The following is a 15,693-nucleotide window of genomic DNA, read 5'->3' on the forward strand; positions in this document are numbered from 1 at the left end:
CAGATATTGCATTCTAAAAATGTACTACGATAGTCAAAACCCGCAAAGTAGAAAACATTCATAAATTCATTAAATGCTTTATTATACAGTGAAACCAAAGGGGAAAAAAACAATATACAGATACAAAAATGTGTTTATAAAATAAGTACTGTTCTTAACAAACCTTTATTTTTTTTGTTACTAATGCCTACTGTACTGTCAAATTACAATTTCAGAAATAATCCTGGCAATAAGATTAAGCAAAAAATGATTTGTGACTGACTCTGTTGTTGGGAACCTGATTAAGGGAAACATCTCAATTTGGCCCAAAAAATGAATTATGCAATTATATTATAAGTATGACAATATATTATCATTATATTTCTGGGCCGCATTGAAAATTAAGCTAGGATTTATTCTTAACCTTTAAAAACTGTCCATTTGACTTCAGATCAAATTTTGTCGCCATCTTGTGGACGTCATTGGGACCTGTTAACAGCCATACCAACCTGAGAACGCTCAATCTTGGGAAACTAAGGAGGGAGTGGTTAGTACTCGAATGGGAGACCACCTGGGAATACTAGGTGTTGTAAATAGGTCATTTGGCGCACGCTCTGCTGCGACAGCACTAACCGATGTGAACGAAAAACAGTGGCACGGAGTATAGCATATCGGCAAGATGCCAGACAACAATGGCAGTGACTTTTAGGTAGGGATTCCACTATGTAAACGAAATACAATTTCCTCAAGCTTTCATTTTTTTTCATAAAATTAAACATCGGTATGATGGTTCTTGTATTTTTGCTTTCTGATGGCTTTTAGAGTAGGTAGGTCAAGTTTTTTTACGTATCTGTACAACTTAGACCACAACATTATTGACGCTAAGGCAGACAATGGTAAAATAGGGCGACTGTTTAGCCAATAAGAATACAATGCACGACAATCTGCAAAGTATCAAAACCGCGAAACGTAAACTGCAATACAGCGAGTGCTTACTGTCACTGGAATAATTAATATTAACTCAAATTAATGTATGAAGTCATTGATGAGTGTTCGGTAAAGGTCAAGCATACTGTGATTTGTCCTGAAATGAGGCCTGACCGTAATTGCTCCATTTCATGCATCAGTAAGACGACATTGTGGAGATGATTAGCCTCCGGGACATACTAGCGCACGTTTCAATTTGTAGCCGAAAGCCGTACGTTCAACCGCGGGAAAAACACAGCAGACGCAAAAGTTTGACGGTGGTGCTGGCACTGTTTATGAAAGTCTGTGGCGGTCCCCGAGGCTTTTACGGATCGGTTTTACTTTGAGCTGCTTTGTTTTTGATTTGGCATTGAATTAGCGCTAATCAAATAAACATTGTCACGACTCTCCCGCGGTAGGGGTAAGATCTTAAGCCCAAGTCTGAGCCCAACCAGACCCAAATTTCGTCAGGCCTACAATAGCAGTCATTACGTTAGGGTCGGTGTTTTTACTCGCTAACTTTAATATTGCTATGCTAACATCATGGTGCAGTGGGGCATTATGAGTCAGTGATTCGTTTTGGCCATGAGAGACCGCAGGCGGCAAAAAATCAGAAGTCGCCTCATCACAACACGTGCTGTACTTCCTGTCTCCATCAATTATTCACCTGACATTGTTCTTTGTCATTTTTCCTCTCTTTCTCTTAAAGAGCCGCTCTAGATTCTTAAGGAGATACTAATAGTATTTATGACCCGATTTTCAACCCCTGAAAATGACTGACGGCCTTCGATTCTTGGAAAAAAAACAAATCAGTTCATGATGGATAATAGTCAGTTACGGTAACCTCTGCAGGCACAAAACTATAAAAGACTTAAATGCTTATACAGTTTAGTTTATCTTAGATTTCAATACAAAAGATAGGCTTTAATTTGTTGTCATAAATCATCTCTACTCCTGAGTCCTCACTAATAAAATATGAAGTTTCAGGTTTGCCTAGGGTTCAGTCCTGCAAATCAAATGAATTGGTCAGGTTCGGGCTAGGTCGGGTTTTAATACCCGCTGGCCAGGGTTTGGTCAGGCTGGATGTTTTCAAGCCCGATCTTACCTATACTGTTTGTCCAACCGTGAGGAAAACACGCTAGACAAAAAGTTTGTGGGAGGTGCCGACATTTTTTTTCAATGTCAGTTGGGGTCCCCGAGGCTTTTCCCCATTGGTTTTACTTTGAGCTGCTTCCTTTTATTGATTTGGCATTGAATTGGCGCAAATCGAAAAAACACTGTCACAGCTCTTTTGCAGTTGAGTCCGAAGAGGCGGTTTTGAGAGGTAAGATCTTAAGCCGGTTTTGGGCTTAAGATGTCAATCATAATTCGGGCCGGTCGGGCTTCTCTCTCGATGAGGATCTACACAGCATGCACATACTTTGACTCAAATAATTATTTGGATAACGAAAATGTTTACCAAACTATCAGTTTAACTAAAAATCACTAAATCCAAATAAATGTTTCTCCTTCGTGTTGGGGTAAAAGACGCGTGACTTCCCTCTACCACCTCCCTCACGTCAGACGTCATTGTCCTTCTTGCCAATAGCTTACAAGCTTTACAAACCTTTCTGCTTTTTGGCCAAATATTTCACTACTTGCAGCTTGTAATCTGCAGAATTTGTTTTTTTTTTTGGTGCCATTTTATTTGGTTTCACTTTCGTTCGCTGCGCGTCGCCGAGATGCGCACTTTGTTGCCAAACTGTTCATTTAGGCTCTGCACTTGCAGTGCACACTAGTGCACACTTAAACCCCAACCTGCATCAGTCAAAACGCACAGTTCAGCACTGAAGTACACACGGCCGAAATAAAGTTTCGTGTTTACTCTGGCGGCAAATTAAAGCTTCGGGTTTACTTTAGGCTAAATCTTACCTCTAGTGGTTTCTTTCTTCCTTTGACTTCTCTAAAACTTTACAAACGATACCGATGCAGACTGGAGGGTCAGTGGCCGCCCATATGTCAGCGCCACCTGTCTCAACTGGAGAAAGTGACAGATGCGTTCCCTACTCAAAATTCAAGCACCTGCGCCCGAGTCCCTGGCCGCCTTCAAACTGGCGTCGGAATACAAAATTTGCATCCGGTTATTTTGCTCTCGGCTTAACAGGCGGGCCCTTAAGATGGAGGGGCCGCCCAATGGGACGACCCCTCTTTCGGCACTCATTTATTTTAATGTGGCACTCACGAGCGTAGGGAAAACCATTGTCATTTTAAAGACTCAGCTAAAGATCTTGGGCTTGCCGTGTTTTGAGACGGACAGCTTCGCCTCAGGTCCAATTTTTTACCAGCGCCCAGAGACAGAGTCAATGTTGAACCCAAAGAATCACAACAAAATATCTATTTCAAGGAAGCTGCACAGAGTTTGAAAATGTTGTACTCGCAGCTGCCATCTCCTGGCTTGTGTCATCATTGCAGCTTCTGTCATGATGCACATGCAAGTATGTGCATTTCTTTGGCGCTTTTGAATAAACTCCTCTTTCTTTTTTGTCTTTCTTAATTGTGAAGTGTTTGAGGCGTGGGAGTGCTAGAGAGTGCCGTCATGGTCGTCCCTGCTATTCTTTATTTATTTTTGTAGCATTAAAATAGTTAAAGTAGGAAGGCCTGCCTCAAGTAGAGGCCCACCTAAACCCCAAAAAGGATGAAGAAAGAAGGGTATATTCGAGCACTTCCAAGAAATGCACATACTTGCACGCACATGATAGAATAGAATAGCACAGAATAGCATAGAATAGAATAGAATAGAATAGAATAGAATAGAATAGAATAGAATAGAATAGAATAGAATAGAATAGAATAGAACAGAATAGAATATACCTTTATTGTCATTGTTACAAAATGGGTTAACATATTGTGACACACATTCACAGTGAGGTAAAAAAGCCAAGAAGATAAAGGAACAGAGAAGATAAGGTTATAAAACAAGGAAGCTAAGGATATAGTTATAATTTACACAATATTTACACAAGAAATGCAGTTTGGTATCGTAATACAGTTTGGTATCGTAAGGGTTTGTGCAATTATACATTTGGTGCAAAAATAGTCATCATAGTGCAAGAAAATAGTCAACATATGCATTTGGTGCAAAAAAATAGTCATCATAGTGCAAAAAAATAGTCAACATTGTGCAAGGTGAGCAGTCAACATGTGCAAGAAACATAGACATGAGTACCATTTTAGGTTCGTATGAGGTAGTGTTTTTGCAAGAGTTTTTCAGTTTTTTGTGATGAGCTGACTGAGCCTGCGAGCATGACGTTTTGCCAGGAGATGGCAGTAAAGAATAACAAAGTTCCAAATTCCGTCTATGTCCTTTAAAGTTTGGTTTGGTGTTTGAACTGCACTTAAAACAGGCCTTTTATCACTTTCACCATTTTCGTGCAACACTCACCAATAAAACAGGCCTCTTACCTAATGTGGTCCACCTCAAACAGCTTTGCCAACAGTCAGATAGAGCAGAAAAATGTGTGGAAAAAGAATATATGAGCTATTTGAACTCATTTGGGCATAGTTAACACATACAGGTATTTAGAGAAAATATTCTACTCTCAAATTTTTAAGGACGCCTCAGACGACTCACACTACGTTTACTTCAATTCCACAATGCAACAGGAAAGAAGATGCATGGCAAACTGGGCTTTCCTCAGGGTGTACTCAACAATCTCTCTGTCAGCTGTCAGCAAATATCCGGCGTCGTACATAGAAGAAAACATGCTTTTGTTTGAAAGAATCAGTTCTCACCTCTGCACCTGCAGAGTAGTGTACACTTACACCGGCTGAGGGAGTTTGTGGCACCAAGGGAAGATAAATGCGGCCGTCATATGGAGCTTGCCACTCAGGCTGAGCTTGATTTTCAGCAACCCAACACACACACAAGGGTCTAATAGCTGGCGCTAAGGTAAATGCTGACAGATTTGCCCACGCTGGCAGCAGCTACAAGGTGCTGAATTGCCCCATCGGCATGACACATTTGACTGCAGCCTTGAGCGCTCTCGACTTCCGATTTTCCGAGTCGAAAATCTGAGCCCTATCGGGCAGAACATATGCTCGCTTCCTTAATGCTGAAAGGAGACGATCCCAAATGAAACATGCTTTGTATCATGTCTATCTGTGTCCACTTTCTATCATTTTTCATGAGGAGATGTGGTAGAGAGTCAGTGGGGGGAAGTGCCTACAACAGCCGTAGTGAGGCCATTAAGGAATCCTGATGCCAGCAAGAATTGGAGTGGTCTGCTGCTAACACAATGGCCATAAAGAGGCCGGCTCAGTCAGACAAACATGGAGGAAACGACTCCCAAAATCTCAACAAATGCAATTTCCGTTGCAAAAACACGACATTGCAGGGGTGAAAATACAACCATCCACAGTCTCTGAGCCCTTATTTCGGGTCTTGTAAAACTCTTTTGTCCGCATTTTAATCAGTCGGTATGTCTTTGACGTAGTTTTATAGCATCCATTAATTTGGATCAGTTGATTAGAGACACCAAAGTCTATGCCAGAGACCCAATTCGGGGGCTGTGGAAGCACAGTGCAGAAACAAAGATTAGTGCAGAAATAGGGGTCTTTTTTCAGACAGGGTTCGGTTCACAGGAAGTCAGGTAACGAGACAAAAATCGTGGTCCAGGATGCAGGCAATGGGTTGGTGGTACAGTAAACTCGGTTCCATGGTTCAGCAGGCAGTTCTAATTATTCGGAAGGCCAGGCAAGGGGTTTTTAAGACGAGTGCTTAAGACATGACAAAGAAGGAATAAACTGGTACATAGCTAAAAGTAGTGATTGGAGGTTAATCAGGACAAGTGACCGCAGATATGAGGAAGAAAATTGAACCAGGAAGTTAGTGCCTGAATAAGGCAAGGTTGAGACATAGAGAGAAGAAGAGAGGGATAGAATGTGTGGGGGCAGCCTACAGAGACACAAGAACCAGAGTGCAGGAAAGGGACCGTCACTTGTTATTCTGTATTCGGATTGTAAACTTTTCAAAAGTTGGAAAATGTCCCTGTTCCTTTGACATATGTTTCAGGAGGGAAATTTAGTTTGGCATCCACACTTACATAGGCATTTAAAAAATGTCAGGTTAAATCCCGTATCCCTTTGTAGTCTGGTCAACAATAGCGCCAAGGCACTATTCGAAGCATCGGTTGTCCATAGTGCCCTCGAATGCAGCACATTTCTCACCGTGGCGTAGACATCTTTAAATGTAACCTCGGGGAATGTTTTTTTTTAGTTGTGAGACTGCTCTGGGAATGGAAAAACACCATCAGATATTAGAGTTCGGCTGCCGTCCTCGTTTGCAGCTTTGATTTATGGTGTCGGTCTTTATAGAGTGCGGGGACCCGACTCTGCGCAAGTTAAGCCCATTTGGATGGATGACGCGTTTTTCCTCGTGCTTTGTAGACGAGGGGGAGTGGATGGCCACCTTTAAAGGCAACGAGTACTTCAGCTACAACTTGTCCCAGACACCGATTCAGAGCAGCTTGGACGAGATCACGCTTTCCTTCCGGACTCTGCAGAGGAACGGCCTGCTGCTCCACACCGGCAAGTCGGGGGATTACGTCAACCTGTCTCTTAGGGACGGGGCCCTTTGGCTGCTCATCAACCTGGGCTCCGGGGCCTTTGAGGCCCTGGTGGAGCCGGCTGACGGGAAGTTCAACGACGACCTCTGGCACCACGTTCGAGTGACGCGCAACCTCCGCCAGGTTTGTGAACCTTCAGCTTGTTTTTGTGTTTGAATGAAAGAATAAATGCCCTTTACTGTCATTATACAATAGTAATGTACAACACAATTGGAGGGCTTCACCTTTCAGTGCAATAAGCTGTAGAGCGGCCTCCTAGTGGTTTCCCTCAAGTTTTAGGTGTAGGTCATCTGTTTCATGGGTAATAGATCTAGCATCGGTGAGATAGTCTCAGCAAAGTGTGATTATAAGAGTTGTTACGCAGCAGTAAACCGGACCTAGCAATCTGTGGAGCACCCGGTGGTTTTTACAATTCATCCGAGATCTTGTATCGATGTTGGTAGACAATGTCCACAAGCAAAAGACAAAAATATAGTCTGTAAACAAGAAAGTACTCAATTGGAGAGCCAAGACCCTCTGCGTTCGTGCTTGCCGAGATATTTGAAATGTTTTGTTATAGAAGAGATAAATTGTCTGTTTTAATTCTCGGACATAAACCTTCAGTTCCACATTGCAATGGTTATAAGGATGCATGGCAATCTGGGCTTTGAACAATATCACGTTACAAAATATATCACAAAAATTATTTTGTAGTGCGGCTCTACATTTGAGTTTGAAAACTCTCAGATGGTCCAGGACTTTTATGGACAAGCACAAAGGCAACAAGAGTGGCTTGATGTAGTGCTTCTGTTGTGTGTCGAGTGCCACCTCCAATAGATCCTTAAAGCCTCCTGAGGTTCATCTCTATTTACATTTCTGCCATCACCTCTAATCCTGGGATGCCAAGATGATGTACACCTTGAATTCTCTGTGTAGGCTCCCTCGGAGGAATAGAACGAGATCCAAAAGAAACATCGGAAAGGATGACATATACACCTAGACAATTCGGATGTGCGGGCTCTGATGTTCGGTTAGAAAGTTGAGTTATAGATAGGTGGTTATACAGATCTCTTCACCAGCCTTGGCGGGCTTCGGAAACGCTATTGAAGAGTTGGACAAATGGTATTTGTGATAAAAGTCTGTGCAATTATTATAAAACCATAAACAATTAAGGCATAATTTAGGAACAACATAGTCCACGTACTCTATGGGCCATCATTTTCTCGGCAGCATACACACTTGAAATGGTTAAACAATTGTTGTCTTGACCCACTATTTTAATCGTCAATTAGTCACAGACTACTGAAACAAATAATAATCAATAATAAATAATAATCTGATCAATATTTTTTTTTTAAATTTGGAGTGATGTTGATCTAAAAAGAAAAAGATGTACCGTAAATTCCGGACTATAAGCCGCTACTTTTTTCCCAAACTTTCAACCCTGCGGCTTATTCAGTGATGCGGCCAATTTATGTAATTTTTTTAACGGCCGCCAGCGGCGCTCGAGCACAAAAGGTAAGATTTAGACTGCAACTTCTTAGCTTGTGCACAAATTGAATTAGCGTAGACATATTCTCATCATGCAAATAGCAAAAAGAAAGGCACAAGACGCAACTTTCAAGCTAAACGCAATCGAGCAGTCCGATATAGAAGGAAACAGAGCTACCGCACGTTAACTTTACTTTGCGAGCGTGACGTTAGCGTGTTTATGATAGAAAGGGGGACGACGTCTACATGGCTTAGTCTCTTTCCCACACTGAAGGAAAACGACTTTGATGACGCCAGTTATACGGAGGAAGACGAGGACGGTTTGCCGTGCTTACTACAAGTACAGTATGTTTTTTTTAACAGAGCTTATTACTGTGTTGCGAGCGTGTTGCTAGTAGCGTTTTGCTACCCTTCACAGGCACGGTTTGGGATGAAAGTTATAACATTATTATTTAAGCTTTGAAAACTCTCTCGGTGTACCGTCTTTCTTTTTAAATATGTGTAACCATGTAAAATATGTATTTCCAACCGTATATTTTTGTAATGTATTTATTTTAGAAACTTATTCTGATATGTTTTGAACGAGCAAATGAGATAGAAGGGGCGGGGCAAACGCGGGCTGACGGGAAGTGGAGTAAAGGTGAGACGTGTTTGTGGACGCGGCCGACAATAGTGGATATATATTTTTCCCACCCTTATCTTTGAAAATAAACACTTTTTTCCTTGGATTACTTTCAACGGGCACTTGGACTCTGCAGGTCTGCAGTAAATCTTAAGTACCGGTAACATTGTCCGTTCATTTTGCCGGCTGTGTTTCTAGGACTGTATCGGGTATGGGTTGATTTTGCGTTTGTATCGTGTATTTTCAATGTGGGTGCATGCGGCTAATATACAGGTGCGGCTTGTGTATGTACAAAATCGGTTTTCCTCCCGAAATGTGGTGGGTACGGCTTATAATCATGTGCGCTCTATAGTCCGGAATTTACGGTAATGTGAAAAAAATACATACAGCAGACTCATACAAAAACTGGATACAATTGTTGAATCTAAAACCAACTAAGCGCAATACTCGGTCAGTAAAGACACAAATCCATGAATAAACTTCTGTCTATTTTTTAGGACAGGCAAAGAAATATTAGATTAAAATCATGTAGACATATATTATCCATGCAAAATAAGAACAGGCTCAATAGTAGTTGTAGAGCAGTGAATAAAACAAATAGTATGAGCATTTTGTGAAGTACATTCATTGGTAAAGTGCTAAGTCTGCTTCAAAAGAATGTTACAGTTCTCAACAGTTTAAAGTTAAACTGATTCAGGACTGTGTTTTATTTTAAATACAATTGCGAGCTCGGTGGCCTTGGGGGTATGGCACCCGCCCCGAGACTGGGAGGTTGTGGTTCAAGCCTCGGCCGAGTCATACCTAGGACTTAAACATTGGTACCCGTTGCCTCCCTGCTTGGCGTTCAGCATTAGGGGTTAGAATTGGGGGCTTGGTCACCTAATGGGTTGGGAATCCCCTCCTCTGGATAAATCTCCCAAAAAAGAGTCAGAAATGACTCTAGCCACCTCCCACTAGGGGGATATGGCTGTGGTATATAATATATATAATAAACAATTGCCAGGCACAGTTTGGCATAACGCTCAAGCTCTCTTTTATCGCAAAATACGGTTGGTTGCATCCCTTAACTACTAAGGTCGTAGGCAAGTACAGCTTGGTGGCTCCCATCTACTATGAATATAGTTAAAACCGGACTGGTTTGAATGTTACTTGAATCTTATTGCAGTGAGTTGGACGTTTCGTTCAACCTATCAGGCGTGCTTGGTTTTAAAAGGCTTGTGCGTCACCGAAGTACTGCCATGATACACAAGGTCTGCTTTGCAAACTTTGCTAGTAGTTTTTTTTTTTTTTTTTTCTAATCTGGGGCATCAAGGCTAAAACGCTCCTATATAAGTTTAGGTTACTTGATGTTGGCGTGGCTATAACTGCATATTCCGCTCGCGACAGAGACACTATAGCTAAGGGCCCGGTCACACAGCCGTTTGCGGCTGAATCACGGCCAGAAATTTCTGCCTGTGAGGCGGACGCTATTGGACGCTTTGAGATCGCCATACAGACGAGATACAGCAGTGCTTCACACGCGGCCGGAAATTCGCGCGCGGGTGGCAGCGCGAAAAAATTTTGCGCTGCTCAATTCTTTAGAGCGCGGGTATACAGCCTTTCACAGGCGTATCGAGGCTGAACCACTTTCTGGCCGTGAAGCAGACGCTGTTGGGCGCTGTTGGACGCTTTGAGACCGCCATATAGACGAGATACAGCAGTGCTTTACTCGCGGTCGGAAATTCACACGCGGTTGGCCGTGCGAAAAAGTTTTGAGCTGCTCAAAACTTTGAGCACGTGTTAACCGCGGGCGGCACACGAGGTAATGACGCGGAAATGACGCGGAACGACGTGCTCTGGCCGCGGCCAGGGCGTGGTTACACATGGGTAGGACGGGAAATTTCAGCGGGTAATCGTGGGTGGAGCATGATAATAGCATGTTCTGCTCCTGTATCGCGGTGTTATTACGTGAAATTAGCGTGTTACGCGTGTGACGGTCAAACGCCTTTCTCCACGTATATACAGCGCGATTTGCCGAGCACACGTCAGTTGTGCTCGAGACGTCAAGGGGTGGACATGAATCCCCGTCACCGTAGTGACCTCGTCTTAATCCATTTTTATTTCTTGACATTTCTTTTCATTTCATAACAAGATGATAAAATAAAAATGAAAAACTATTACAATAGTAACATATTGGCTTCTTCGGTGCCATAGCTTGAAATCTTGATCTTCACGGGACTGTGTCTTGAGCGGTTATGATTTCTACAGCCCGGTGTTATGCCGAGAAATACATCCCTGCCGAGATTTGCATCCCCTCGCTACTGCAACCACTTTTACCTCGTTTTATCTCACTTTTATATCACTTTTAGGGAATGTAATGGCGAACATATAACCAAAACCACTTCGTCTTGCTTTTGTTGGGAATGTAATACAACTTAAACCATTCCGTCTTTGTTTTTGTTGTGAACGTAATCGAACGGTAATGCACACCGTATACAAAATCCTCCCCCCCTCGCGTGAACGCGCATTCTGCTGCGCTTCCAACAAAAGCGATCGTATTCTATATAAAACGCTTATTAAAACAATAAAGCGAGCTAATTATAACAATTGGGAGATCCTAGTCTATATAACGCGTTTATTTAAACAATAAAGTGCGATCGTATTCTACAAAATGCGTTTGTTAACGCGGATGAAAAAGTCACCAACGTCAATGCACGCTTCCAACAAAAGAGATCGCAGCAGAATGCGCGTTCACGCGAGGGGGGGTTGGGGGGTTGCGTAGGAGTCGGATTTGGGCACAACACCGGCTCGGGAGCTTTTATACCCGTGGTCCACAAGAGAAAATGACGCGGAAATGACGCAATGAGGAAGCGGAACAGTCGCCGGCGTCTGTTTTGCGGGCATACCACCGATGAACAGCGGGTTGGCCAATTTTGCGCATTTTCCATCGCGGGCAACCACGGGCAAAAAAAAACGCAAAATTTTAGCCGTGATTCAGCCGCAAACGGCTGTGTGACCGGCCCCTTACAAGCGACATTTAACAGAAACCTTAACGGTTTGAATATACACAGACTTTGGACTGCATGCGTTTCATTTTAAATATGTTTGCTTGAACACTACTTAAATTTTATCGAGGCGAGTCAGACTCCGATTCTATGCAATGTGCTTTTTAGATGTTAATGTTTCACCAATTTACCACCATGATACGAAAGATCTGCTTAGCAGGTTAAAATGCTCCCAATCTTTAGAGATCTTGGTACGTGTATGTGTTGTTGGCGCCGTCATTTCTGTATGTTACTGCTCAGGACTCTTCAAGCGACTCTCAGCAGAGATTATAATTGTGTAAGATGTCTCACTCTGAGAGTAAAATGTGTCTGGCGACAATAGTCGACAATATAATTCATTGTTGACTATTTATGTTCTAGTGTTTTGTCAACTACACGAGCTGATTTTTACAGACCAACTTGATCACTAGGCCGCATTACATGTCATACAATTCTTATAGGCCATTTGAGAAAACTTTAGTCACTCCTGCCTTGCCGTCAAGATAGATAGATAGATAGATACATTATTCATCCCCGAAGGGAAATTCACATTTCCAGCAGCATCCCTTCGTTGAGAACAATACAATAATAAAACAAAAAGAATACAATATACAAATACCCAGTGTGACGTGCAAATGCCCACTGTAGCGTGTTAAATAAAATAACTAAATAGTGCTACACAGAATACATATTGCAGTAAGATTCGGTAATATGCAATGTAGGTGGTGTGGTTTACTGTGGGCATACTTCATTTGTGGCTGCTTTACTCCAGTCCCATGAGCAAGAGGATCGGATCATTTTCATACATTCAGCAAATATTTCCGGGTGAACCAATTTAAGCAAACAAGCGATACTTTAAATGAATGTTAAATAGGTACACGGGACTACAGGAATCTCTCTTTTGCTGTTCCTGACCCGTGTGAAGTCCTTGCCCTTTTTCTCGGGAAACTGATTGCTTTATCGCCATCTTGTTTTTTAGGCACCGAAAGATTGTTTTTGACATACCTATTTAAAAAGAGGGCAGAACGGTGGCTGGGTGGTTAGTGCGCAGCCCCATGTTGCTGAGGTTTTAAGTCCAGCTACCGCAGCCTCCCCCGTGTGGAGTTTGCATATTCTCCCCATGCCTGCGTAGTTTTCCTCCGGGCACTCCGATCTCCTCCCACATTCCCAAAAACATGTATGTCAGGTGAATTGGCTGGTCCAACTTGTCCCTAGATGTGAATGAGCGAGTGAATTGTCTGTCTCTGTGTGGCCTGCGACTGGCTGGCAACCAGTTCATGGTGTCCCCTGCCCACTGCCCGAAGACGGCTGCAACCGTACTGAGGATAAGCGGTGCAGGTAATGGATGGATAGATATTTAAGACACAACCGGACACACAGCACATCCAAATAGCTCCTGAAATTTTATTTCTGCATCCGCGGCGGATGATGCAACTTTGCTGCGGTTCCAGAGAGGTCACGCGAGCGAGCTAGCGGGCGATCGTCTGATGAATCGGGCCAAAGCGTGCCAAGTACAACTCAGCCCTCGGGTTTTGTATTGGTTTGTGCCAGCCAGAGGACAGGGCAGCATGCGGAATCCTCCAACTCGTTGCCAGGATGTGTCTTTTACTGCAGACGTGACCTTCTTTCCGTTTTGGAACCGCGCTCAGGCCAACTCAGGCAGGGAAATCAAAAGTTACTGTTTGGCAGTGTTGGGCGCGTTACAGAAAAAACACACCTTCTAGTTACTTAATTTAAAATGGTTCTCAGTTAGCTCCCTAGATTACTGACACCATAAAGTAACACGTTACTCCGAAAGTATCACGTTACGAATTACCATATGTTCTTAAAAATGCATTAAAATAGCCACATCAGTGAACCAGTGAACGCTTCATATTTTTTGGCTTGTGCAAATATCGAGAGCTTGCAAACAAACATTAGGCAGATACACTCCATATCCATTTTGTCTCTGGCCTTTAAATTAATCGAATATCTCCTTTTGTATTTACAGGCATGGTGAATTGCTAAAATAATTTTACAAAAAAAAGACCAAATCTCAGCACACTTTTAGTGTACATTCTGTGCTTATGTTTGCCCCATTGATTAATTTGGCTTGTTGTTCCTGTATAATCCAGGCACCCATTTCCATGTGATGCCTGCCATTTGTTAATGGCGATAAACAACCAAATATGCACATATAAACTGACCCACTGATTTCAGTATTTAGTTTAAGGAGGGTAGTAAGGAGAAAATTTGCATGAGGAGAAATTCTGCATCCTTGTACTCTCTGCTTAAGATGGTGCCACCATAACTGTACTTTGTTGTACTTTGCAGGTAGATATACACATTACCCCTATTGTTAATGTCAGATTGAGGGCCATGGGCAACCAATATTAGTGAACAGAGTTATTAGCAGTTGGAGATCATTGTAATTCATTGGAATGCTCCATGTAGTAATGACATTGTAGTTTCTTCTTAGAACGCATTACGTAGTCGTCATCGCGTTAGTCCCAAAACTGCTGTTTGGGAGGAACACATTTGAAGGACGTGTTTGAATAATCCATGATAAAAAGTAATTGCCTGTCAGTCTCAAGAGCAAGGAGTGTAAGCCACTGCTAGCCTTCCTTGTAACAATGTAAAAAACAAAGGATATTATGAAAAATGTATTTTTCGATGTCATGCGTTAGCTAACACATTTTTCCTGAATGATTTTTTGGGTGCACCAATGCTCAGGGCCCCCAAAATTTAATTGTGTCAATTCATGCAAAACTCTTTTGGGCTCAGCTGCCATTTTTCTTCTTATACCTCCGACGTGCCTTTAAGACATCTGCGAGGAAAAAATTCTGGTCATTTCCGCCACATTGAAACTTTATTGATAATAACATTTTATTCATTCCGTGAGGAAGGAATAAAGCCAGCGTTCACCTTTGGCACCTTTTATTTTATTGTCTAATCTCTGCAGCGCATTTTTATGTTAGCGTCAAAACGAAACGCGTCCAATGACGAGTTTAGTCACATCAATTCCATGTAAACTTAGAGTACCTGGATCGGATTGATATTATTGTATAAGAATGGTACTGTCTTCCCATTTCAATCATCACTCCAGTAAGTCGTTAGTGGGTAGTGGAATTCTACATACGTATTAACCATTCAGATTCGATCCAATTGTGGTTAAACTTTATTTGCACTACTGATATTTTCAAAATATTTCACAGTAAAAGAAACCATATTTTTCGGACCAAAAAGCACAGCTGATTATAATTCGCACCGTCAAGAATACCCTGTTAAGTTTCGGGAGGGGGACGCAAGGAACTGAAGTAGGGGTTTTCAAAATAAGCACGGTATTTATTTACAAAACCAGGAACAAAGTAACAAAGGAACAAGGAGTCGTAAAACAAATGACAAAACAAAACCTGACAAAGTCCAAACTAGGAATAAAGACCAAACCCAGACATGGAGATCACAAAGAACAAAGTAACAAACTAAAAAGCGGGCACTTAACTACTCACAAATGTTCAAACAAGAAATAAGAGACAAACTAAAACTAACCTCGTGTGACGGTGGAAATGAAATGACTCAAGTACAAACAAACAAAAACTAGTAGGCACAAACAACTAACAAAATGTCCGAAACCGGAAACGAAACTAAAATATGATGTAGTAGCAATGACAGAAGAAATGAAAATGACCCAACGACGTGTGCTGTCCAAGCAGTCTTTATAAATGGTGAGGATTATTAGGGACAGGTTTGTGGTTATTAGACACAACTGTGTCCTGTTACAAACCTGGTTAGCGCCCTCTTGTGGAAATAGGCGAACCATACCCTAACATACCCCCTTTTGAAAGACTTTTTTTTCATATATAAGGCGCATCGAACTATGAAATTAAAACATAAGATATATTCATATTTCATAGAACATAAATACTAGGAAATCCGGTTTTCCAACTAAAATAAATCAATCATTCATAAATGGTTACAGTGTGTAGAAGTATTTTGTAATACTGCATTTCTGGATTTATTTACTGTATTTCCATCTATTAAGACACACTTA

The 15,693-nt window shown here is 42.0% G+C and overlaps 1 protein-coding gene across 5 annotated transcripts in view; it reads left to right on the forward strand.

Moving 5' to 3' along the window:
- LOC148349381 (neurexin-2-like) overlaps nt 1-15,693 on the forward strand; it is a 202,700-nt gene that overhangs the window by 71,048 nt on the left and 115,959 nt on the right. For all 5 annotated transcript variants that reach the window (XM_088321652.1, XM_088321656.1, XM_088321655.1 and 2 more), the window contains one exon: nt 6,370-6,671. In XM_088321652.1, coding sequence (XP_088177778.1) covers nt 6,370-6,671 — 302 coding nt within the window. The remainder of the gene's footprint in view (nt 1-6,369; nt 6,672-15,693) is intronic.

The sequence above is a fragment of the Urocampus carinirostris genome, chromosome 17 (assembly GCF_059441175.1).
Source record: "Urocampus carinirostris isolate Australia breed hairy pipefish chromosome 17, RoL_Ucar_1.0, whole genome shotgun sequence".
Lineage (NCBI taxonomy): Eukaryota > Metazoa > Chordata > Actinopteri > Syngnathiformes > Syngnathidae > Urocampus > Urocampus carinirostris.